Source organism: Panthera onca, chromosome A2 (assembly GCF_046562875.1).
Source record: "Panthera onca isolate mPanOnc1 chromosome A2, mPanOnc1 haplotype 2, whole genome shotgun sequence".
NCBI lineage: Eukaryota > Metazoa > Chordata > Mammalia > Carnivora > Felidae > Panthera > Panthera onca.
The window spans coordinates 44,864,600-44,891,716 of NC_138340.1; the positions used below are offsets into that span (position 1 = coordinate 44,864,600).

Genomic DNA, 27,117 nt, shown 5'->3' on the forward strand with positions numbered 1-27,117 from the left:
AGAAGAATTTATCCCCATGGACAGACATAATGGGAAACACTCTGCTCACCCAAGCCAGAAAAGACAGGCATTTCCAACATTTGATTTAAGAGCCAAACAAATACTCTGTTTCCTTGGTTAAAAGTTCTAGTAGCCACCGGGTGCTTGAAACATCCTACTGTGGCTGCTGCCATTCTCTTAATTTTTCTTTCTTAAATGGTGGCTCATGATTGTGGATCACCTGCATCTAAATAAGCTGAGATGCATAATTCAAATGTCTGTGCCCTACCTCCAGGTCTATCTAATCAGAATTTTGGGGGGAAGGCACATGTAAGCTCTGCATTAATTTTAACTGGCTCCCTAAGAGAGCCTTTTTGCACATGAAGAACACATAAAAGCACATTATAAACATTAACACTGTTTTAGGTTAATTATCTCTTTAAAAGGCCACCATTAAAGTATATGAATTTCAGCTAGAAGCTACACATCTGGGGAATAGATTAATATATTGTTATATATATATATATTTTTTTCCCAACAGGTAATAATGTCCTGTGATGGGGAAGGGCATGGGAAAGACATGTCTTATGGGGCTTGTCATAAGTAATCAAAGTGACACAGGTTAAAGGAGCAGACTTTTAGGGAGCATTTGATCACAGGAGTGACCAGGTTGAGATAGAAGCATGAACAAGAACAGTAGCTCCAAAGGGAAGATCTTTGCCTGCCATATTGCTGAGGGCCTATTCGTGTGCATTTACACACACATACATTTGGAGAGTGGCTGAAAGGAAATTGAAAGAAGAAAAGGAAGAGCAAAGGACATTAATTAACCCACGGATTAAACGATGTGTACTTTCTACGAATATAGTTTCGATTAAGAGTCACTTAGCTTCAGCTGTTAAAAGCCAACTCAAATTTGATTAAATAAAAGCAATAACTGGCTCACATATCTGGGAATCTTAGGGATAAAGCTTGCTTAGAACAGAACTGGTTCCAAAGCTCAAGTGATGTCATCAAAACTCAGCCTCCATTCTTTGGTTTCTTATTAGCTTCCTTCTGGTGCGTTAGTTCATTCTTTCTTTTTTTTTTTAAATTCTCCATGTGGAGGCCTTTGAAAACTCTAGGCTTTCTCCCTCCAAGCAATCCCAGACTCTAAAAAACTTTTTTTCCCCCTAGTAGTTTTATGAAAAGGCTTGAAATAGAATCTTATTATCCAAACTTGCATCATATACTTGGGAATCAGTTTTCTAAGAAAATGGAATATTAATTGGCCAGGCCTGAGTTACCTCCTGCTCCTAACTTGGATACAAGATTTTAGTCTACCCAAACCACTTAGGCTACTAGGGCACTTGGGTCACCAAAGAAAAAGTGGAATGCCCTTACCTTGAAGAGAAGTGATGAATTCTGAGTAAGCAAAAACCATAGATATCTACTGTATACTTATGTTAAGAGGGAAATAGCATTTAGTGAATTAGTGTTACAGATATCTTATTCCAACTTCTTTAGCCAAAACCAATCTGTTACATACATATGTTTTTATATATTCTTATTTGCCGTCATTAGTAAATAATGACTCATCCCCAGCTGAGTCTGGGTCAGCACTCCATAATCTAACAAACTTATAATTCTGTAGAGATATTCACACTAAGGCTATCATGTCATATCCCTTAAGTTCAGTTTTTGCCCCCAAATTAGTTATAGAATATTTGCATTTGTTGAAAATTTATCTTTATTTTCATAACTGGAACTTGTTGTCACAGTTACCCATTTACTTATATGTAAAGGAGTAATGAATCCATTGTTTCTGAAATGCATCAGGATTTGGGGTCAGGGTCAGGAGTAGGTTGGAGTAGGTTGTGCTGACCCATTTCCCCTTGTTGATCTTTGCCACTCCTACAAATGCTTCCTTCAGCAATGCAGAATTTTTCTCCCAAAAGAGACCACTTTTATCTCCTAACACTTCCCCAGATCACCACCATTTCTAAGAGCTGGCGTTACATACAATTAGGTCCTCATTATGTGTGACACAATGTATAATGGCAGCAGCACTATTCTGTTAAGCAGGAAACAAAGAAAGAGTAGGAGAAGAGTTCACTTCTCGTTTGGATTTTCTTTCACTTTCTGCCTTCAAACATGTACCAGCTGTCAGCAGACTTCTCTGTTCCTTCCTGTTTAAAATGCTCGTGTGAGGAGGTTAAAAGAAGGAAGGTGGAAGAAAGGACAGATGAAAGAAGCATCTTATCCTTTAAGCAGGCATGGCTGTCTCCTCTTGTATTTGTTTTGCCTCTATTCTATTCAACTGAGCAAGCAAATGGAACCAAGCAGAGTACTTATTCAATAAAAATACTGTGTGTTAGATAGTTTCACACATAGGCACTTGTGTGCCGTCTTTGAACATCCCTTGCTATTTATGTTATAAAGACTAACCACGCTAAATTGTATTTGTAATGATAGTTTGACAGCTGTCCAGTCATCATTTCTACAATCAGTAATTCATTTTAAAGGAATTTTCACATTCAAGAAAGTCAGAGTATTTCATTTGTTTCTGATTTTCCTTAGGTTATTTCCCCTACATTTTGTGAGTAATTTCAATCCACAGAGATGTTGCTGACCTTACAGTTTCTCGGCCAAAATGAATTTCCACAATCATTAGAAAGGTTAGAGGAGAAGGCTCCCAGCTAGCAGGATGCTTTGGACCCTGTGTGTGCTCTTCCTGGACCATTCTAGTGGCAAAATGAATAATGTATCTCCCCATTGATGCAAGTGTTGAGAGGGAGAGAGTGAAATATGAGCATGACTCTGGGAACACACCCATCAAACCAGCATAGCAGAAGAAGTACCTCTTCTTTGTCCTTGGTGAGGTGGCTTTGGTCTGTAATCCAATAAGGCAACATGTTCCCACTGATTGCCCACATAGAGAGCATTTATGCTCTTGATTGGTCAAGGGCTCTACAGGATGCAGAGTAAAAGGTACAGCATGGCACAGCCACTTTGGTTTGCATCAGGATGCTTCTGTGCATGTATAATGTAATAAACTATCTATCCTCCAGATGTGACCCAGATGTAACTCCCATCTAAAGCCACAGGCTCATGTCCTGAGCTTTTACTCAAACCTTTATGTTCCCTACTAGGTATCCTAGAGTTTACTTCTCAAATTGAGATTATTGTCATTTAAGTGTTTGTGCCCAAGACCAGGTGTTTAATCAAAAGCCTCTTTCGATGTCCTGGGAAGATTGACCCTCTATCATAGTCTGAGATTCTTGACTGTTATGGCAGAACTTCATATCTGCCATTAAGATTAAGGGCCTGAACAACCCTCAAGTGCAACACCTGGAAATTCCAGGGCAATTACAAGTAGAATTGAATCTGGTATTTTTAGTTTTCTACGATGAAATCATAGTATTGCATTTTTGTCCTTTCCCAGCAGAGTTGAGTCAGAGTTTGCAAGACTTGAAAAATATTTCCAGCACAAGAGAAGTGCATTGACCTAAGGGCTTTGCTGGAGAAATGTGGCCTTTTACCCCATCCCACATGGAAACTACAGAGTGATCTAGCACACAGAACAAAACTCTGCAGGGTTGTTTTTCTTCATTGGTATCCTTAATTGGTTTAGGGCTGAAAGTCATCTGTGCTCAATTTATAATGTACAGTACTAGTTTTCAAACCGTAGAGTGCACAATAATGAACAGCAGTACTGGGCTCTGATAATAAAAATCCAGTAAGTTTGGCAGGGGCTCAAAAATCTGCCTTTCATCAACACCACCGGGTAAGGTGATATTGATGCAGGAGGTTTCTAGAACATACTTTGAGGAATAAATTTACGCGTAGTTTGATTTTTTTTTTTTTTTTTTGCAAACTTGCCTTCTATGAAATATTTATCTGAAGATCACACCTGCTGTCTGATATGGCTCAGCCCTTTAATGCCTTTCCTATCTATATTGGCTACCGTTTAGGCTGGTTTACAGATGCCCTATTTTAAAAAGATGTACAGTTAGCATTAGTGGATTCTTCCAATCTGTACCCTACCCACCGGCTTGCTCCTTTATGCATGTTATCTTTTGCTGCTGACCTTTCACATGGAATGGGGATTTTGCTCTACACTTGCTCCACTATACTTGAACCATGGGCCTCTGCCTTGCTTCCTGAAGTATACCATCACTTGAGATTCAGTCTTATTTTCCTCTTCTCAGTCTCAGAAAACCTAGGCCACCTCCATCCATTCCAATTTCTTTTCCAAGTTTGGCTTCTGATAGCCTGAGAAACATTCTGCTTGCTTGCCTGGGAGAGAAGTTTGGGGACATGTCAAAATGGGCCAAATTAATAAAGAAATTAAAAAGAAAAAAAAGTAAGATCGTTGATGTTTCAATGCTGCAGATAAAATGAGCAGTACCTCACTGTGGAAATGTGTTTTATTATTGTATTTCTTAGAGGATTATTTTATTTTTTAGGTAAAAATCATTTTTGTTTCTGTTACAGATATAGTACCTTTTTTACCCTGTGACCTGGGAAAATACATTCAGGATTAAATAATCTCTTTAAAGTTCTGTGATATTCTATGCATCTCTTTCAATACTCCAAACATTTTAAAAATCGCCCTGACACTGCATTTTGTTTCTGGAACACTTACAGGAGGCAGCAAGAAGAAATTGGCTGACAAACATTGATTTTGTCTCCCCCTAAAAAAATAGATTTTAAAAAGAAAAGAATAAATGAGGAAAGGAGTTTGAGACTCACTTGTTGAGAACAGTGTTTTCTAATAACTTTCAGTATTTGATGAACAAAGGGACAGAAGGGTTAAGGGTAGTCTGACCTTTAACTTAAATACATTTGTGGTCACGAAAGTTGTACTCTTTCTGAAAACCTATAGGTTTCCCACTCTTTGTTGAAACATGAAAGGGGGTTTTCCTTAGCTTAGGTCTTCTCTGTTCTCTTTGCAAATACACGGTTTACTCAGATATTGGTGCATGAGAATTTCTGTGTTAAACTTTCGGGAATGTAAGTAGTGTTGTGGAAGTATCCAATTGACCAATTGGCAGATAGTCTCCAAAGAGGGGAGAACCAGAAAATCATGATGTACCAGTGTTGGCATCTTCACTAAATCCCCTAGGCTGGCCCTGAGATCAATGATCTGAAATCTGAAAGACTGTGTCTGGGCTGTTGGCAACCTGGCTTCCCTCTCTTTCTCTTCACCATGGTTTTCAAGAATTTCAAGAAAAGTAATTGCCTACTGCTCCTCTTAGAGATTCCTGATAATAATGTGAGTCCATTCCCCTAACTTCTTCAAGCTGGGTGAGTCACTAGGGTGAGTTTTCACCCTTTGGGGAATCCACAAGTGAAAACATCAATCTGAACATCCTGTCACATAAATAAGATGAGATTCATTTCTTATAAACAAAGGGTAGTAGTTACAGCAGGAATATAATGTGTATCAAGTAAGGATAAGTTATCACCATAGGACAGTGGATTATTAGGTCACCTGAGCATACCTTTTCCTTGTCACATCAGTCCCTCTTCTTTGTCACATAGAGCCCTTGGAAGCGTTCTCATAATAAGCTGTTGGCATTCAACTATATGGGTCTTTCTAAGGAAGTTTCAGTTTAGTTTCAACTTGAGTCCCATACTTTGACAAATCCACCCATTTCCTTGTGTGGGTCAGTTTTATCGGTTTCTGTTCCTGTCTTCGTGCCTCTTAGCTGCTAGTCCAAACATGTGCTAGAAGTCCTTCTCTATATGCTACAAGCAAAGATGTGTTGGTTTGACTTTGCCAGACAGAGAATGTTTAGGAGTGTGTCTAAAGCCAGTGTTGGCTGATTTCTGCTCTTAGGAAATGGAGAGCTAGGAACAAAAGGATCTGTGTTAGTTTTGAATTTCTAGTGTGCAGAAGAATCACCCAGATTGAACTAGGTTAAAGGCAAATTCATGGACCCTGGATTTTTCTGATGAAGTCATTTTGGACTTGAGTCTAAAAACACAAGCTCTGTACTTGCTCTATACTTGCACATACACAATTAAAATGCAGGTGGTCCATGGTCTAACTTGGAGACATCTTGGCTTATTAAAACCTTGCCCTCTTGTCATTTTCTGAGATGCTCCTTTATCCTGAAAATCATGGCTTCCCCCTCCAATTACATAGAAAAACTTAATATGACAAAGGAAAAGGGAAACTTTATCTTATAGGTTTTACAAATGGCAGATGCAGAGTGCTTCGTATGTACCTTTAGACCTTTAAGACACTTGAAAGTCACTTTGTCACTACTACAAAAAGAACACACTTACTGATGTCTCCATCCATGTTTCATCTAAGAATGTCATTCTGAGGACTCTGTTTCACCCAGGTACCTTGAGGTTTGAGAGAAATGAAACAACCCTTTAACTCTTTCTTGTCAAAAATGTTGGTAACTCTAGGCTAAATGTTTTGTAGTTAGGATATGTCTTCCACATCTGCATTGCTCAACTTTCTAAAATCTCTCCCTCCATCTTTTTGAAATCATGTAGCTCATGCTTGAAAAGCTATGGATTTCCTTAGATGAGAACTAAAATGCTACTGTTGATTTACAGGCAGCAAGCTTGGTTAACCAAGAGAAAATAAAAACTTTGGATGTAGTGTGTTATTTATAGCGAATGCAAAAGCATCATTATCAATTCTTGTTACAAAATACACAGAAAAAATACCATTTTTGTTATTTAAATATGGCATGGATACATTGAGAAATAGTACAGATGTTAATCCACAGCCTCTCAGCTGCATCCTGGATAATCATTATTATGTTTCATTCTTATTTAGAATTACTAGTAATAGACTGTGTATTTCTGTATAAAATTCAAATCAGGGAACACCAATGAATTGAGATGATTGATAATATATATATACACACACACATACACACACACACACACACACACACACACACACACACACACATAATTTTGGAACTGGGACAACAATAGAAATATTTCTCTCTTAGAGAAAAATCCACGAAGCATGCTGCTATGTTAGCGATCTTGATGAGTAACATTTGTTACTTAAATAGACATGCCAAAAATTCACATAATTTTTTGTATCTGAATTGAACTAATCCTTGACCAGTGTTTAAATTTGTTTTGAAACTATTTATGTAATTGTGGAAAATCTGAAATGTAAATATCTGCAGTTTGAAGTTTCTGGCTTCAAACCACAAGTGTTAAAAAAAAAGTCTGTTTGTGTACTTTCATTCTGTGCTTTTGAGTTCTTTGGCAGATCCTGTTTTCTTTGTGTAAGTCTCATTAACATGAGATTTTATACATGGAGTAAGGAGAGAGGATGGTGGAGGTAATATTATTCATGCCATCTTTGAATGCAAACTTCACATGTCTGTGCATGTAAGATATGGGACAATATTCAGGGATTATTTCCCATTCTTAAGTGTAGAAGCACTAACCTAGTCCAGTCCTATTATTTTAGAGATGAGAAAATTGAGGGCTAGAAAGACTAGGTGATGGAGAGATAAGTCATGGATTTAGTAGGTGACCCAAGGCATTGAATCTTAGCTCATGTTTTTTCTGAATTCATATCCTGCTTGGCTGTCCCCACTCCTCTATAGTAAAATAGAATTCTGTTTTGTCATCTTGTCTCCTTAAATTTTCTTCTGTCCCACCCTCAACATATGGATTCTTTTAAGTTTGGGTTGTAAGCCATACAAAAAATTACCTTACTTCCTGTCCTTCACCAAGATTCCCAGATCAGCTTTATTCTTTTTCCTCAGTCCTGATTCACCTACATGAATTTAGTGGCATCTTACCACCCGTCAACAAAGGCTGCTTCTAAAGTCTTTCTAGGATAGCAGTTGCAATTCACACTGTTAAAAATAATCACACCTTAGTGGGGAGTGGATTCTCAGCTACAGGGTGATATTCAGTATTACTTTACCTCATAGCCACTGGCCCTTCTATCTGGAAACTCATCAGGCAGTGCCTAAGTTAGCTGATTGAATAGATTAAAAAGTGAAAAGAAAATGACACTTAAATAGAACAAGTCCTTATTGATGATCGATTTACAAACTGCTATATCTGCTACATCAGAGCATACAAGAATGTGTAAGACATGGTTACACTCTCAAGGAGCTTACAGTTCAAAGCAGGAAAAAGAAAGCTACAAATACACTTGATAGAAAAAGATAAGCTTCCACAGGGAAATATAACTGAAGAATCATGTGGTTAAAGGAAGAAGATAAGGGTCTGGAAAAGCTTTGTAGGTTAACAATAAAAAAGCAAACAAACAAACTTGAACTAGATTTTGAAGAATGAAAATCACTTTCATGGGTATACGTGGGGAGATGCATTTTGACTAACATTTATTATATGTGTACTCTAGAAACATATGTAATCTACATACTGCTACTTAAAGTATGGTTTGTGGATTACCAGCATGAACTTTACTGCTGTTTTGTGATAAAGTAAGTTTCATACATCTAGTTACTGTTATTGAGAGAATGCATTTAGAAAAATTCCTACATCATTGTACGTCACTGAACTAATAGTAATAATAATAATAATAATAATAGACTAATTTGGATGTTACTGAATTTGTGTGCTGAGTCACGTATGGTTCTAGATGTATGATACTTACACAGATATCCCCAGGTATGAGTCCATTGTAGGTTGGAAAAAACAAACAAACAAACAAACTGGTCATTTACCACAGAAAATTAGTGAGTCGTGACTCTACATTGTTCTTTACCTGCGTAGACAACTTAAGAAAATGTTATACGTATATTAGCAGTACAGAGCTGTGTGTCATTATTAAGGTATTTATGAAATCATCATTGCTTACTTCCAATTCTATTATCCATTAAAGAGCAGAGAAATTTTAACTTTGTGACATTAGACCAGATGACAGGCACAAAAGAGATATATTAGGAACAAAATGTGAACAAAGTAAAAGGGTGAGCAAAAGACAGAAGGAACAGTAACTAAGAGGAGAGGAAAGGAAATGCCATGCAGTTTTCTGGAAGTAGTTAGTAAAAATAAGTTATCAGAATGAAATAGAGTCTCTGTCTCTGCTTCACAATATTCCACAAAGGATTAGTCTGCAATGGGAAACTTCATCTAAAGGCTGAAAGTATATCAGTTATGTATTACTATTTTTTTTTTTGTTATTTTATCTTTCTTGTTTTCATTTTGTACTTGGTTCCTGTTATTGTTCCTCTTTGGAAGATGTTCTTTTCATTTTTGGACATTTTCTCCTCTCATTTCAGATGACTACACACTGCACGGCCCTGTTTTTATTCAGGAACCAAGTCATGTAATGTTCCCTTTGAATTCTGAGGAGAAAAAGGTGAAGCTCAATTGTGAAGTTAAAGGGAATCCAAAGCCACATATCAGGTTTGTTGTTTTAAATCTTATGTTTCCATGCATACCACTTCTATTATTAAAATTGACCCGTACTTCTAATTACATAAAGATCTTTTAGACAAGCATCATAGGCTGTCCTGAAATACTAAAGAGTTGATTGTGTTCTTGAAAAGTTGAGTGCCCAACTTCTGTTTCTGGCTATACCAGGAATTGAATATCCTATCTGACCCCCTCACTAAAAGCCTAAATATTCCTTAACGTATTTTTTTTAAACATGTCTCAACAAACTGGTAAGAAAGTAAGAAATACTCAGAAGTAAAGAAATAAGTAGGTTTGGAACCCAGAGAAGAAAACTGACCCCCACAAGCAGTTTTCACCTTGATGAATTATGTGAGGGAGCTTTGGATTTTGCAGTTTCACAGGGTATCACAAGACAAAGCCTAAAGTCGACTGAGCGGAGAGTGGAACATGAGAAAACCTCCCAGAATAGGCCTGGAACCCAAAGGCTATATACTGAAATAAGCTTGCCTCCCCAAAGAACTGTAAAGCAAAAGTAACTGCCTATTTCAAATTTTGGTGCTAAGTGACCTTTAAAGGTTTAGTTATTTATTTTGAGAGGGAGAGAGAGAGACCGAACAGGAGAGCAGGATAGGAACAGAGAGAGAGGGAGACAGAATTCCAGGCAGGCTCCACAAAGGGCTCAAATCCAGGAAACGTGAGATCATGACCTGAGCTGAAATCAAGGGTTGGCCTCTCAACCAACTAAACGACTCAGGCAACCCTGCTGCTAAGTGTTTTTTTGTTGTTGTTGTTGTTGTTGTTGTTGTTGTTGTTGTTGTTTTTAAATTTTTTTATTTTGTTTATTTATTTTGAGAGAGAGAGAGAGTAAGCGAACAAGTTGGGGAGGGGCAGAGAGAGGAAGACACAGAATCTGAAGCAGACTCCAGGCTCTGAGCCGTCAGTGCAGAGCCTGGTGTGGGGCTCGAACTCATGAGTGTGAGATCATGACCTGAGCTGAAGTCTGATGCTTAACTGACTTAGTCACCCAGGCACCCTTGCTAAGTGGTTTTAATAGAAGATGAGACACAGCTGAAAGGAGAATTAGTAAATTGCATGATCTATCTGAAGAAATCATCCAAAGGCAGCAGAAAGGAGTAAAAAGATGCAAAGGGAGAGAGGCAGAGAGAGAGAGAGAGAGAGAGAAGAAACGAGGGAGGTGGGGGAGAGAAAGTGTAAGTGAAAGAGCAAAAGGGATTAATAGGAAATATTTACATAGTTTAATCACAGTTCCATAAAGAAAAGCAAGGGAGAATGAGGCAGAAGCAATATTTTAAGAGAAGGTTAAGAATTTTCCAAAGTTAATTAAAAATTCCAAGCTTTCAGGGCTTGGAGTGAGCCTGGCTGGCTCAATCGGTGGAGCATGTGACTGTTGATGTTGGGGTTGTGAGTTCTAGCCCCATGTTGGGTGTGGAGATTACTTAAAAATAAAATCTTAAAAAAATATCCCAAGCTATAGATTTAGGAAGACAAATGAATTTCAAGGAGTTCAAATGAAAATAACGCCTCATCTAGAATTATTATAGTGAAACAGCCAAACACCCAAATCAAAGATGATCATAAAAATAGTTAAGTTGATAATATAGACAACCTTCAAGTAGATGGCAGACCAGACTTCTCAATAGCAACAAAAAACCAAGATGGAAGAAAATATGCTGAAAGAAATTAACTGTCAAATTTCTGTGTAGCAGAAATACTTTCTTAAGAAGACAACAAAGCAAATATGTGTTCAGGCATTCAGAAAGTAAAGTTTGACTCCAGCAGACACACTCGCTAAAGAAAATTCTAAAAGATAGAATTAAAGCAAAATGAAAATGATACCAGAGTACCAGAGATACAAGAACTAAAGATAGGTAAAGCAAGTGGTGAAGATTCGTCTTTCTACATCAAATCAATTGCAGTTACACTAAACAATAAAAAATAATTTTAAAAAGCACTGTCTTGTGGAGTTAAAAAAAAGAAAAATTAAAATCATAGCAACAATAGAAATAAGTTTTAAAAAGATAAACTGCACAATGGATGTATCTACATGGCTAAAAAAAATAAAATTTGACCCCACCCTAATGGCATACACAAATTTCAGGTGAATGGAAGACCTGCATGGGACATGGACTTTTAAAAGAAGATAGGCATTCATATCTGTGACTCTGGAGGCAAAGAAGTATTTCTCAAATATGACAGGAAAAGCACAAATCTTAAAAGAAAATATTTAACCTCATTAACATTAAGAACTTCTGTTCAACAGAAATACTGAGATGAGTAAAATTTCAAGCTTCCAACTGGGAGAAGATATTTTTAATACATGTCATTGGCAAAGAAGTAATATCCAAAAATATATTTTAAATCCCCACAACTCAAAAAGTAAAAAAAAAAAATTAAAAAATTAAAAAAACCAAGTAGCCTAGTAGAAACATTACCAAAAGACTTGATTATGTACTTCTAAGAAAAGGAATATCAAATATCCATTAAATATGTAGAAAGATTATCTGTGCCATTAGTGAGCAGAAATAGACAAATTAAAACTAAAATGACACACTCTTCCAAGTCTACCAGATTAACAGAAATTTAGAAGATTAAATTCAACATCGTACAGATAGATTAAACCTAGTATGTTCATACAAGGTATCCCCAAGCAGTAGTGAAAATGATAAATTATGGCTGCAGAGTGATGGGTCACAGGAATGTAATTTTGAACAAACAAAGCAAGTCACAGAAGAATAGAATATAATTCCATATTCATAAAGTTCAAAAGCAGGTCAGCTAGAGCACTTGTTTAAGGATACCAATATACTTAGTAAAATCATAAAGAAAATCAAGGGAATGAGAAAGTCAAAATTAGAAGTTATAATTAACCATTCAGAGGGAAATGACTAGAATCTAAATGGAAACAGGAGACTTTAAAAGTAATAATACTACTTTTCTTACACACAGATCTTTATTGCCTCATGGTGTTTTATAATTGGGGCAGATGAAATTTTCTTCTGTCCAAGGTTCTTCTAGCTGCACTAAAACTTAAATTTACACGAGGCAGATTAACATAAGATAATCAAATATAGTCACATGTGTATGAGGAATCCACACACATATGAAATTCCAGACAGGCAAAATGTGGTATATATGTCATTCTGAAGTAGAAGCAGGTAGGAGTCTGGGACTTCAAAGAGAAAGAATGAAATACACAGAAATATTAAAAAAAAAAAAAAAGTAAATGTTGGGTGAATAAGTGTTTGCCGGGCCATATAGAAACAGTAACTCTATATATCTTATAAATAGGATTTTGCCTCTATTCACATTTAATGACAATAAATTTAATAACCAAAATATAATAGTGTGTAAAAACAAAAATAATATATAACATAGTTAGAACAGGAAGAGATTAGAGTCATTAAGGATCCAGAGAAGTGGGATTTGAACTGTGATGCTGAGCTTGCAAAGTGGCACAGGGCAAAGGACATCTTATACAAGGTAAAGGATGGCAGTATTAGCATAGTGGAAATTATTTTAGAATTTGTGTGCCCATTCATTCATTCATTCATCAAATATATCATCATGCATCAAACCACCCAGTGGTTTTCAAACTATGAATTTTAGGTACACGGAACTGGTTCAGCAATTAACCAGGGTGAGTAATTGCAGAACTTCTACTCAGGAGTCCACCATAGCAGCTCTCCTTTGAATGAGGGTATGGACTAGGAGTCTGAAAAGTATGTGGTCCAGGAAAGGTATTTCAACCACTCTATTAAGCAACGGCGATTTACCAAATGCCATCCTAGGTTTAGGATATTCAAAGATTAATAGACTGCATGTTCAAGTAGTATGCTTTTTGGAGGACTGCCTCATAGTAGGACTGCTATGCTGCAAATACTGTGCTGTCAGTGCTATAAAGGATGTCCAAGTTCCAGGGCATCCTGGAGGGAAGAAAGTCTACTTCAGGATGGAAGGTGGAAGGTTTTAGTGTAAGTTTCACAGAAAAGGAGACATTTAACTGTATCTAGAGGGTAAATATTATTTTGCTGTGTGGATATTTTGCCATAGGAGGTGCATTACTGAAATTAAAACCAAAAAAAGACCTCTCTAATGAACATGTAATTTATCATTCAAAACCAGGATAATTTTGAGAGTGAACACCACTGTTAATAATTATTCTAGGACAGCAGGTATAAAACCAGCACTATCCTTGGGCAAACCATAATATGTACTTATTCTCCCTATAATATGTTGAATTCAAGGTTTAATCAGATATTTTAAGATGTGTTATATAGTAAACAATAAATGCAAGAAGGAAAGGTTTCTACATACATAAATGATGAGTTAAATGGACCCATGCTTTAGTACATAGCCAAGTGTAAGTTCAGATGTTAGCCTTAAATGAAAACAAATTTTGCAGCAGAATTTGGCAAGTTGTTGCTTTGTTTTTCCTCCAAACTGTGACCTTTAATTAACATTGTTTTTGTAACATTGTGTTTCAAGATATAGGGGCCTGCTTTGTTATTTAAAACAAGCAGTGGAACAGAAACCTATTATGTTTTTAAAGATTGCCAGAAAAAGCAGAGAAGGAAACTTTTAATCAAATGCACCAGCAATTGGTTGCAGTGGACTGGGTTTTCCTTTATACATTTGGCAGTTTCTCTGTAACATAATAGCCAGTTGCTACCTGGGAGCTAAAAACTCCCTCTTGTTGAAGGAAAGAGCAAGAGAAAAAATGGAGTGATGGGATATTTTCAAACATCAGTCTGGGTAAACTTTTTCAGTGCTCTGGCTGACTTTGAGGGGGAAGAACAAATAGGAGAAATTCAAGGTGAATTCTCCGTGGGGATCTTCAGCATTCGGTTTTTCCTCAAACACCACAACTGACCTCTCTTCTTTGTATTATTCCCTCAACTGAGCCTTCTCTTTTCATTGTTTCCTGCCCCTCGATTTTGAAAGGATTGACCCAGACCCAGAAAAATTTAAGAAGTTTTGACTTGTGCCAACTTTCCTTGTATTAAAGTTTCTTAAGGACTTGTGACATTACTTACTGCACTCAGCTTCCCTTTCCAGACAGAAGGGACGTTCAAGTACTTGGTTGGAGTACTTTTGCTGTGAGGTTTGTATTTGATTTAGTTTGTAGACAAAAAAATTTAAGTCAGAAAGGTCTTGCCCCTTCTTCCATGCCAAGTTGAAACCATGAACAAAGGAAGAGGGGTTTACTACAACAAATTCCATAGATACCTTCCCAGAAAAGTCGGGAAAATTGTACCTTCCAGAATGTCAGTGGGCACAACCGGACTCTGGAGAGAGTTAAGTTGTGGCTCCGAAATGATTCAGAAATCAGTTTACATGACTTACTAATTTATCCTGACCCTAGAGAAAATCTCCCTTTGCTCCATATGGGCATTTTCTTTATAAAGATTCTTCAAACATTGAAGATAAACTGATTTTTCAAGAGTGTTCTAGTATGGAATAGGATAAGGAATTCAAAGCAATCCACATTCAGTGGGAATGAACATTGACTGCATTGCAATAAAACTGGGTAGAGTGCTTTGTAATCTAGTCTCAACTGCATTTCCCAGCAAGCGCTTTATTTTCTAAATAATCCCTTTTCCTTTGCTATTTGTATGTAAAAGCAGGCAATAAAGTAGATTAAAGGACTTTCTGCAGAGCATTTAGGTTGAGATGACTAGTGTAGACAAACCTACAGAGGTGTTCTCATTATTCCTACAACCACTTTTCTAAAAAGGCTCACATGGTCCATTTCTAAATTCCACATTCTGCTTGCAGCTCACATTATATTGCAATTTCCTCTTTGAGTTCTTAGATTTGTCATATTAAATTGCTCAACTATCATTTGAAGTGAGAGTTATAGCCAAGACGTGATCAGCTGACTTAAAAAAAAAAAAAAATGTCTAGGGCAGGCAGTCATTTCTAGAGATTCATGTGCAGATAGACCTGCTAAAATATAATGCAGCTGTTCTCTTTTTATTGCTTATTACTTTCATGTCTGTGTCAGAACACAGAAAGAATTACTGTCAAGCTTAAAAACAATGTCTTTTTCTAATACCCATCTTCTTATAAACAAACACGTAAAGAGCTATGTCCAATTTTGTGATTCTGACCTACCTTTCCTGCCCCTCATGTTTCTCAATTTTACAATTCAAAGACATGGATGTGAACACACGTACACCACCATGCTGTGATGGGCTACAATGCTCATAAATTGTGTATGCTCAAAGCTAAAATATATCATAAAGAAGTACAATATTTAGTCAAGTTCCACAGGCATTTATTGAGGAGAGTGTCAAGGTCTAGGTTGCTAAGGGGACAATACAAAAGTGATGTAGGCAAATTATCTTTGGTGAAGGCAAATTCCTAACTGATGAAGCAGAGAGAATCCTATAGGAGACTGTGGAAAACTTTAATTAATTTTGACTATGAATATTGAAAAAGACTTCAATGGAAAAGGTGATTTAAAATGGACCCTGGGGTATCTGGGTGGCTCAGTCAGTTAAGCATCTTACTCTTGCTTACCCTTGATCTCAGGGTTCATGGGTTCAAGCCCCACATCGTGGGCTCTATGCTGACAGTGCGGAGCCTGCTTAGGACCCTTTCTCTCCCTTTTTGCCCCTCCTGCTCTCTCTCTCTCTCTCTCTCTCTCTCTCTCTCTCTCCCTCCCTCCCTCCCTCCAAAATAAATAAGTGAACTTAAAAAAAATAAAAATAGAACAAAATAGAATTGACCTTGAAGTGTGAAAGAGCTCTTGACACAGAGAAAAGGATCATCTTTAAACTTCTGCTTTTTTTGACACCAAATATCCAAAATCGTGAAACAAACTGGATTGTATGGTTTCATATGAATCCTTTTACATTCATTGTACACACCAGCCATAGTACTCCAGAATATTGTGAGAAGATACACAATGAGTATGTAGATATACATACACATTTTAAATGGCTTTTTGTTTGTTTTTTACTGATTGAAGGAAATAAAAATGAAAGTCTCTCATTCTTTAATCTTGTTACGGTTTTTTATCAATTTCCTTTGTGCTGCAGTGCTTTCTTATTTTTTGGTCTCCCCATGGGAATGCTTCTGTGGGACTCTTGATATTTTAGAAGCTTCAACCATGGCATATTTTCACTACCTGGTATTTTTGTAGAATTTGGGAGGGAGGGGGAAAAGAAACATAAGATACATAGTCAGTGAATTGTATTAGCTCAAAAGTTCCAAAGTATTCAAAGGAAGGCAATTTGATTAAAATAAGCTCTCTTTGGAATGTTACTGGCTGTGGGGAAAAAAAAAAAAAAAAAAAAAAAAAAAGAAGGAAAGAAAGTAGATCTTGTTAGTAAAGCTTGGCTGTTTAAATGTGCACATCCCAGGAAAATTTATTTATAGGGCCAAACAATATCATCAGATACAATAGATGATTGAAGTAAATAAACAGAAGAACAACACAGCTCTCTTTGCCTCTGTTACCTAATGACCTGATCTGCAGTTTACTGGGATGGTTGATTGATATTTGAGTGCCATTGACTAAGAAGATCTTCAAAGTGATCCATGATCAAGACTAGTTTGGCCCCTAAGACAGCTCTAGATCAATAGAGTTCCTCTGCTTTGCAGTCAGCCATTTCAGTCATATTAAGGACCAAATCAAAGCATCTCTGCAGCAATTTCATCAAATACTCAGCAATCTACCTGTAAGTGGTATATTCTGTCATCTGTAGAGACCCATTTAAAGAATAACTACAAAGTAGAAAAAAGGGCTTTTTCCGAGGAGCCCTATTTGAAGAAAGTTGTACAAGATGCTATGGGGATTTTAAAATAAAGTGTGTGTAGAATCAAGTAGCCACAAAAGCAAGTGTTAAAATTTTAATACCATTGCTTACTATAAAAGGCATGCTCTTTCCATAGCACTTAAGTTGTCACCATTGCTGGGTAGAGCATTTCTAACTTCTTTTTCTACCATGGTTAAAAAAAGTCACAGATGGTATTTCATGCTATTTATATAGTTTTTATATGTTTTAAATGATTCAGAAATATTGATTAATATTACAAGGCTTTATCTACTGGCATTTTTATGCTATAGGTGGAAATTAAATGGAACAGATGTTGACATTGGTGTGGATTTCCGCTACAGTGTTGTTGAAGGCAGCTTGTTGATCAATAACCCCAATAAAACCCAAGATGCTGGAACGTACCAGTGCATAGCAACAAACTCATTTGGAACAATTGTTAGCAGAGAAGCAAAGCTTCAGTTTGCTTGTAAGTAGCAATTACATTGTGTGCAAATGTTACTCTGAATTTTTATACCATTAAGCCTTTAAAACAGTTTCTTTTAAAAACCAAATAGATTTTAATTTGTTGTATGATCTTTACCTTTTCTTCATATTTGGGAAATACCTTGTTTATAGGATAAATTGTAAATCTAAGTGGAAAGATGTATTCTGCTTTTATAAGGATTAAGACTGATTATATGATAGTTTGTTAGAGGATTCTCTGTACATATATAAATTCACACGCACACAAATTTATATACGTATAAATTTACATACACAACAAAATAACACACATAGATACATACACATTATAGAGTGTGTATAAGCAAGCAATTGAACTGCCAGTAATAGTCATTTTGAGAAATGTTTAACCATAAAGTTTAGAGTTGCAACAAATTTTGCTAGTCTATTAATCCTATAATTCTCCTTTTTTTTCTTATTTTATAGATTAGGAAAAATTTTAAAACAACTATAACAACAACAGTAAGCAGAGGCAAAGTGTTAACTTTTATACTATACCTTTTATATTTCCAGCTTAGAACATTTAAAAAACAAATTGCCATCTCATAAGACCATCGTCTAATAAAAGTTCATGAGCATATGAAAGAAAGTGGAATTTAGAAATAGTAAGTTGAAAATAAAATCCACAGGGAAGAGCAGTGAGTACACATTTGAGTATAGATGCCTTTGAGGATTGATGTGCAGTTACATTTTTAAGGGTTTATGTATTTGCATATGATTATATATTTCCAGTATAAAATCCCAACTCATACAGCAGTGCATTAATGTCAAAGGTTTCATAATTACAAAGTCTGTTGGCAGTAACACTGTAGAATATTCTCATTAACAAAATCCTCTCTGGGAACTCAACATCAAATATATCTAATATTCAGTGCTTAATCTATTATTGCCGTCACGTGGCATTTTTGCTAGTTGAGAAATGAATTTTCTGAGTATTAGGTATATATAGGATTCCAAGATTATTTTGTTGGTGAATATCTCCTGATATCTTCCAAATATCCTTAGGTGTACAGGATAATAGAAGGATTATATGTCTGATTGAATGCTATAGAACCAAAATGTTTATTTCTCCTGGTCTAATGCAAGTCTATACTTATTTTTTTAGGAATAACAAGTGAATTCTGTTGGATTTATTTAAAAAAAATAAACACAGACTCATTGATTCTAAGAGTAAGGAGATCTCTACACTCAATTAAACTTGTACTTCTTTGATTTTTGGATTCCATAATATAAGAAAATTTTTAAGATAGCAATAGTAACAACAAAAATTAGAGGTTGACATAGAACTGCCAACTCTTGATTTTCTAATTTATGACATTTAAAAAATAAATCACCAACTCTTAAGGCTATCCTTTTGTAAAAGTACAGGCATTTCTATTGCCAGAACTATCTAAAAAACAGAATATCATATTTGAGAGTGGTCATTTAATTAGATTCCTTTAGCCTAGGAGAAAGCTCTATCACTCATTTTGTGGGTGACTGAGTTGGCCTGAGGACCAGGGTTTGGAGTCCACCTTACTTATCCCACTTAATATATAATGTAGGTATCCTGCCACCATCAAAATCTGTGACTGAGCCTTAAAAATTCTAAAACTAGAGAGCTCACCTATTCATCACAAAGCATCCTGATCCATGGTAGACTGCTCTAGTTATTCAGAAGTATAAAAACAAACGCAGCATCTCTTTCATAAAATTTTAACTAAATGTCTAAATTTCCATCACTCTCACTCCCCATGCTTACTGTGTGATCCTGGTTAGGCTTCAAATATGTGAAAATACAATCATGTCCCTTCTTTCCTAATTGTTGTCTTCTCCAGGCACTTAATCTACAACCATCTTCTTCATATCACATCCATTTTTGTTAATTTATCTATCAATTTATGACCATATAGAAATGTATCTAATTCTACGCATGTGCCTTGACCTTTGCAGAAGACAGTGGGAGCAGTAGTATCCCACAATGTGAACTTCTTTTTCAATGAATGCAGCTGACATTGATATTCATCTTTTCTTAAAGCCCCAGTCTCACATCTTAACCTTACATGAACATACAGTCATGTAAAATCTGAGAATTGATTTTTTATGAATGCCTATTAATCTCTAGCTACCCAACCATGTTATTTTATTAACCTAAACTCAGAATATTATATTTACCCCTATTAAATTCACCTTCTGAGTGGTGACCCTTTGTTCCCTTACAGTTGAAATTGTTTTAAATCTTTTTTTTAATCTGACATATTGATTGTCCTCCTACTTTAATGTCAGCAGAAAATTTGATAAGCATGTGTACGTTCAAATAATTGATATAACATGTTGACCAGGACAGGGCAGCATGCCAATACAAAATTTCCACTAAGATGAGATTGAACTTTTAAATCAATATTCTTTGCATACTCTTGTTCAATTAGCTACACATTTTCCCAAACATACTATAATTGAACCCCAGTTTTTCCTATGTGTTCTTAAAGCGGTGAGAATCTTTGCCACATGCCTTGGTGAAATCAAGATGTATTATTTCTTCAGCACCCCCTCCTACCTGGTCTCTGTGCATCTTCTCTAGATCTTCTTTAACCGTTTATCATAAAACAGGCAAAGTAATCTTTTAAACATGCAAATGAGATCATTCCACTTTGCTGTTTTATGCCTTCTACTGCACTTAGAATAAATCTCAAATTCATTACCATGGTCTCATTTTAATTTCTTGAAAATGAGAAACTATCTTTTGCACCCGAGCCTTGATACTTTCTTTTTTTTCCCACTTTTTATTTATTTGAGAGAGAAACAGAGAGAGAGAGGGAGAGAGGGGCAGACAGGGAGAGACATCCCAAGCAGTCTCCAGGCTTACAGCAGAGCCTGACACAGGGCTCAATCCCACAGCCTCAGGATCATGACCTGAGCCAAAACCAAGAGTCTGTCCACTTAACCGACTGAGCAACCCAGGCACTCCAAAGCCCCTGTCTGATATGCTTTTCTTATGATCCTTCACATGCTCACGTCTCATGGTCCTTAATTCTCAATTTAGGTATGACCTCCTAAGAGAAAGTTTTCACATCATCCTGTCTAATCTAAGAAGTAATGCACATCATTTCTATTCTTCTCTGCCGCTTTCCTCCTTCCAGCCCGCCACTTCTACATAACAGCAGCCTCTGTTTCATTAGTAAGGACTTAATACAAAATAGAATGATTTTGTATATTTTTTCTCATTTAATTGTTACGATAGAATCTACATTCTAAGAGAACTGAGTCTGTCTTTCCATCCTTCTATTTGCAAAGTGTAGGACACTTTATATGTAATGAATAAAGGAATTCGTTTATTAATTGCTTCTTTAGTGACACAACAAAGAAAATATATGCATAAAATTATTTGGGGGGTGATGCATTTTTGTAAATCAAAACTCTTTATATTCTAATAATTTTCTGGAATCCAGCTTCTTGATCTTCATAGTTTTTAGACTTTTTTTTCTACCTTTTTTTTAAGATGTTGCCTTTATTCAAAAACCATTTTTTAATTGTTTAGAGTAAAATACTTTTCTTGAATGATGTAAGGTGAAGCATGACAATTACATCTTCTGAATGTTACTGAGTAACTTCTTTCACCCCAAGAATTTTCATAATCAGTGAGGGAAATAAAAGTCTTTTGATCATGCTTACTGTACTATAGTATGCAAGTGAAAATATTTCTTCATTTTTAATCCTATAATTTTATGGCTGAAATAGACCTTAAAAGATTCTTGGCCTATATCATTTTAAAAATGAAATTGAAGATTGGTGGGGTGCCTTGGTGGCTCAGTTGGTTAAGCGTCCAACTCTTGATTTTGGCTCAAGTCATGATCTCATGGTCCATGAGATCAAGCCCTGCATTGGACTCTGTGCTGTCAGCATGGAGCCTTCTTGGGATTCTCTCCCCCTCTCTCTCTTCCCCTCCCCCAGTCATGCTGTCTTGCACACTCTCTCTCTGAATAAATAAATAAATAAACACTTAAAAATGAAATTTAAGATTGGAGTAAATTAATTACTCATTGTTATTTACACAGTTAATCAGTGGCTACCAAGGAAAACAAGCCTCTGTTTCTAGTTCAGTTTACCCTTGCTTGCCTCTGCTTAAGACTCCTTTTAATTGGGGTGTCTGGGTAGCTCAGTCGGTTGAGCATTTGACTTCTGATCATGTCATGATCATGCTATCCATGGGTTTGAGAGCCTGGAGCCTGCTTTGGATTCTGTGTCACCCTCTCTCTCTGCCCTTCCCCAGTTCATGCTCTGTCTCTCTCTTTCTCAAAAATTAGTAAACATTAAAAAAAAATTTTTTTTAAGACTCACTTTGATGTATAAGAAAACATCCCTTCATCTTTATCGAACATGTCATACCTTCAAATGTCATTTTCATACTTTATATAAATTTATCTATAGGACAATCTTACAAGGTAGACATTGTGTATACATTATTTTTAAATATTTTCACACTGCTTTGTAGACAGAATTTTGTAATCTCTTGTATTTAGCAGTTTTTAAAAAATGAATTAATTTACATAACCAAAAAATCTCATTAATGGAGATGATGCCTCCGAGAACTTACCCTCCACACCATTTTTTTTCATTCATTACCTTCAGGATAAAACTCCTTCCTTATTAAAAAGGCATAGAATAACTTAAGTCACTGTTGATGAGATGTGGACATTTTCATGAGCATACATATTGTATTGCAATATGGAGCACGTTTTGTTTCTCAGGCCCCCTGCAGTATTAAGCCATTAGCAATCATTTCTCTTCCTGTCACAAGACTACCAATACCCCTTCTACTGTTTACTCCTTCTGTTATATCTAGGGCTACCAAACCTTATTGATTAATTTACCAAGGTCTACCCAGTGCCTGGCCCTTAGTGAGCTTGCAATAGTAATAAGTGGATAGATAATAAGGGTGGATGTTAAGATCATCAGGCTATATTTGGGTCATGAGTTGAACCACTGAGTTCAAAGACTTTCTGATGACCCTTTGGAAGTGCTTTGTAAGTGGGTGCAACATTTCCACCTTGAGGTTATGTAGAAGACAGTTGACATCTTATTCCAGATAAGAATACATGTTGGGGCAGGAGGTCTTTGTTTAAGGGGAAAAAAAATACGTTCATGTAGATAATGCATCAAACATGCCATCCAACTCCTGAAAACTTGGCCTCAGACTATGGATGGTCTCAATAAAATGTTTTAGGACTAGCCTTGCTTTAACTTCCCTTCCACCCAAGGAGAAAAGCAAGTTGAATCATTTTTAATTCTCACATAGGCAATTGAATCAGAAGATAATGCCAGTGGTGGAGGGAACTTTGTTGCATTATTTTCTCAGCTTAATGGTAGGAATATTTCCAGACATTTTGTCTGTGTGGAATGAAGTGCTATGGCTCCATCAGCCTAGGTGCTCACTTCCCCAGCCAAGTATCCCAATCTAAATTTGCTTGAGAATCATTATGCATGGTTATTCAGCAGGGCAGTATTTTTCTCAGACGTACGGACATTTAAAAAAAAAAAAAATTTTAACGTTTATTTATTTTTGAGACAGAGACAGAGCATGAATGGGGGAGGGTCAGAGAGAGAGAGAGAGACACAGAATCCGAAGCAGGCTCCAGGCTCTGAGCTGTCAGCACAGAGCCCAATGCGGGGCTTGCACTCACAGACTGCGAGATCATGACCTGAGCGGAAGTCAGATGCTTAACCAACTGAGCCATCCAGGCACCCCCAGGCATTTTTTAAAGTAAAATGCAATACACACTTACACACTTAGAAAATAGTCAAATAAGTATTAGTGTTTATTTTTGAGAGAGAGAGAATGCAAGCAGGGGAGGGGCACAGAGAGAGTGAGACACAGAATTTGAAGCAGGCTCCAAGCTCTCACTGTCCACAGAGTCCTACACGGGGCTTCAACCCAGGCATGTGAGATCATGACCTGAGCCAAAGTTGGGTGCCTAACCGACTGAGCCACCCAGGTGCCCCTATCTATTTTTTTATTGTTTATTTATTTATTTTGAGAGAGAGAAAGAGAAAGTGAGGGCTGGGGGAGGAGCAGAGAGCGAGGAGAGAAAGAACCCCAAGTAGGCTCCCCACTGACAGCATATAGTCCAACCCTGTCTCTATCTCATAACATTGAGATTATGATCTGAGCCAAAATCAAGAGTCAAATGCTTAACAAGACTGAGCCACCCAATTTGGGTGCCCCCAAATAAGTTTATTTTTTTTTTAATTGGCTGTGTGGATTTGAGAAGCTGAGATAACTATATTGCTTAAGTTTAGATGGAATGGAACATTGTGTATTGTTCTAGTTCACTTTAGTTGTCCTATAAGGTTTCTAAAACTCAGACTTCTCGTCAGCATTGTGCAGATAACCATACTTACCTTTTAGGGTTGTTATGAAGATTAGATTATACAGCACATGCAAAATCCCAGAATATTTCCTAGCATGAGAAAACTAACTATAATTGCTTCTCTAATTTTCTCTTCTCTATCCTCTTTTTCTCCCTTTTCTGTCTCTTTAAAATAAGAACAATAACCAACATGTATTTATTTATTTTCCTGCATTTTTTATCAAGTTTTAGAGAATATGATTAGACACTTTGTTTACATTTTAAAGTTGTGTGGTTTTTTTTTTTTATATTCCCAAAGTAATATATAATGGAAAAGATATATATATATTTTTTTAATTTTTAATTCCTATTTTACCCATCCTCCCACCTACCTCTCTTCTGGTAACTATCAGTTTATAACTAATATTTATTAAGAGCTTAGGTGTAATGGATAAGAGCACAAGCCCCAGAGTTAAATTCCCTGGTTTGAAATTTAGCCCCTGCTATAACCCTGTGACCTTGGACAAGGTACTTCTCTCTGTATCTGTTTCTTTCTCCATAAAATGAGGTTAATAACTTTACCTCCTTTGTTGTAAGGATCAAATAAATTAATACTGTTAAAATTCCTACGTCATTGTCTGGCACCCATGAAGGGTTTAATAAATGTTAGCTATTATTTTAATGTTTATTCTAATTTTACTAATCTGTATCTGATATTATGCTAAGAACATTGGAATATTGTCCCATTTAGTTCTCAGTATAACCCAAGATTTCCCTATAGATAAATGTATGTCAAGTATAAAAATGAGACTTGGAACAATGACCTGTTAGATAAAGATGAAGGGATGTTTTCTTATAGACCAAAGTGAGTCTCAAGCAAAGGTGAGCAAGGGTGCACTGAACTAGAAGCTGTGGCTGCTTATTTTTATTCCATAGGTGATGAATCTGAGAATTAGTGAAATGAGATACCTTTCACCGAACATGAAGTGGGAGGAAGAGAACCCATAGACACCTGACCATCCATTACATGGGATTTGACATACCTGGTTCCCCCATGACACCTAAAACTACACTTTCCGAGTAGAATTTATCTTCAAACCGTATATTCAAACCGTGATTGGTAACATATTTCCTTTGGAAACACAAACTTGGATTTTTTGATGTATTTTACAACCTTTAATATAATACATCCATCATTAATTTTTTGTTATTTTTAATTTTTTAGTTATATGCTTCCTTGATGTCATCATAATGTTGATTTACTGTTAACAACTAAAAGCATAATGCTGTATACTGCAATTATGCATATATTTGTGACTCTAATTTTAATATAATTGGTTTCAGGTTCCATAATGAGAATAATTAATAACAGTATTTCTGCTCTAAAAGTTAATATGCAAATTTCCAATTTATTATAAGTAGGTTATAAAACATTCTTAATATTGATATTTTATGGTAAATAACCCTGGGTTGGTAAACTGTATATCCCCAAGCTGTCAACGACATATTATTATAAGCTTTCTTATTCCCGTATCATTCCTCCCGTACATGTGAAAAGGATGCACTTTAATAAATATAGATTATTATGAACAGCTTCCAAGAGAATAATACAATAACTCTAGATTTTAGCCCATCAGACTTGATTGCTTCATAAATAGTGTTTGGGGCCTTCATTGTGGAAATTTAGCTGTTTTTTAACACTACAGATCTTCAAAACAAAAGACTTAACTTTATTTCATCATCTCAGGTTGTGGATGACTATAATTTATACATAAGTATCTCCAAATTGCTCATGGTAAAATTAAATTATGCAACGATATCCAGTCACCTGTCTTCTGTAGGGAAACTAGCATTGTCTTGGCCATGGGCAAGGTAGTGTTCTTTGAAGGAAACTCCTTGAGTGTTAACTATGCTGATCTCTGTTGGTACCGTGTCTGAGGTGGGAAAAGAAGCTAGATTGGTACAGTATTCATACCCTGTGTATCTACCTCCTGAGCTTGTAGTAAGGGGAAGAAGATAGAAGACAGAAAAGATGATAAAAGAAGGATAGAGATAATAAGCGAAGGGATCCCTTAGGTGCAAAAGCCGCTCCATCCTGGCCTCTCGATGACCTCAAGCAATGTATCTTTAAGGGTAAAGTAACTCAATAAACCAATCCATTCCAAGGTTAATTTCATTTAGCTTTAGCAATTATGTGGCAGCCAGCATTTTTTATGGTGAAAATATTTCATTGATGGACAGCAGCTGATTAGATGGTCTCATTGGAATAGATCTTTCTTATTGCTGCTACAGTACGCCTTGTCTGATTTCTCCTTAACTTGGGCACCCTCTGATAACTGCAGTGCTGATGGTAATAAAAATTAGAAAAAATGTATTAAATTTAGAATGTTGTACTGTGTTCAAACTGGGGCTTTTGGCAACCTGGTTTTTTATTCCTTGATTACTGCTTCTATTCACAGTAAATTTCAAATATTCATTGCTTTTAATATTCAATAATTAGTTTATCTTTCATAGCCAAAGAATGAAATGTGCAGTCAATCAGAACAATGGCTGGGGGTTTGATAGATGGCCAAACCCATGACTGGCTTGACTTATTTTTAATTAGGAAGTCTGCTTAAATAGGCAAACTTTTGTTTCTAAGCAATAAAATGTTGATGGATGACTGTTTGGATAAATAATTTGTGAATATTTAGATCAATTAAAACTTAATCAGCTGAGAAATATTTGGACAGTAAAACTGAAAATATTTATCAATGCAAGGCCTTTGATTCTTAATAAAGTAGTAAGTTTTCCTCATTTGAATAGTTAGAAGGATGTAAACCAAAACTTGCTGAGTTTCTGAAATAATTCTTTTAGTAGATCTGCCACTTAGTATAGTATACAAAGACATTACTGGTGAGAATTGGTGTCTCTAGAAGATTTTATAGTGTAAACCTTAAGAACTAGTCAGATGCGGCCATTCTGTATTGGTTCTTAGTGATGTGGGCAGTTGTGAGTTGTGGTACAATTAATCATTGAAATTCACAAGTATACAAAATAATTGTCATGTGTGTTTTTTTCTTTCCCTTCTACAAAACCTATTAATCTACAGGTACTAGTTAATTATGGTCATTACTTTGTTAGGTATTTCTCCTTCCACTTATCCATAGTTCAAT

The 27,117-nt window shown here is 36.1% G+C and overlaps 1 protein-coding gene across 5 annotated transcripts in view; it reads left to right on the forward strand.

Annotated features, from left to right (window-relative positions):
* The window catches only part of CNTN4 (contactin 4), an 898,074-nt gene that overhangs the window by 584,100 nt on the left and 286,857 nt on the right, over window positions 1-27,117 (forward strand). For all 5 annotated transcript variants that reach the window (XM_078442806.2, XM_078442805.2, XM_078442809.2 and 2 more), the window contains 2 exons: window positions 9,213-9,339; window positions 17,426-17,601. In XM_078442806.2, coding sequence (XP_078298932.2) covers window positions 9,213-9,339; window positions 17,426-17,601 — 303 coding nt within the window. The remainder of the gene's footprint in view (window positions 1-9,212; window positions 9,340-17,425; window positions 17,602-27,117) is intronic.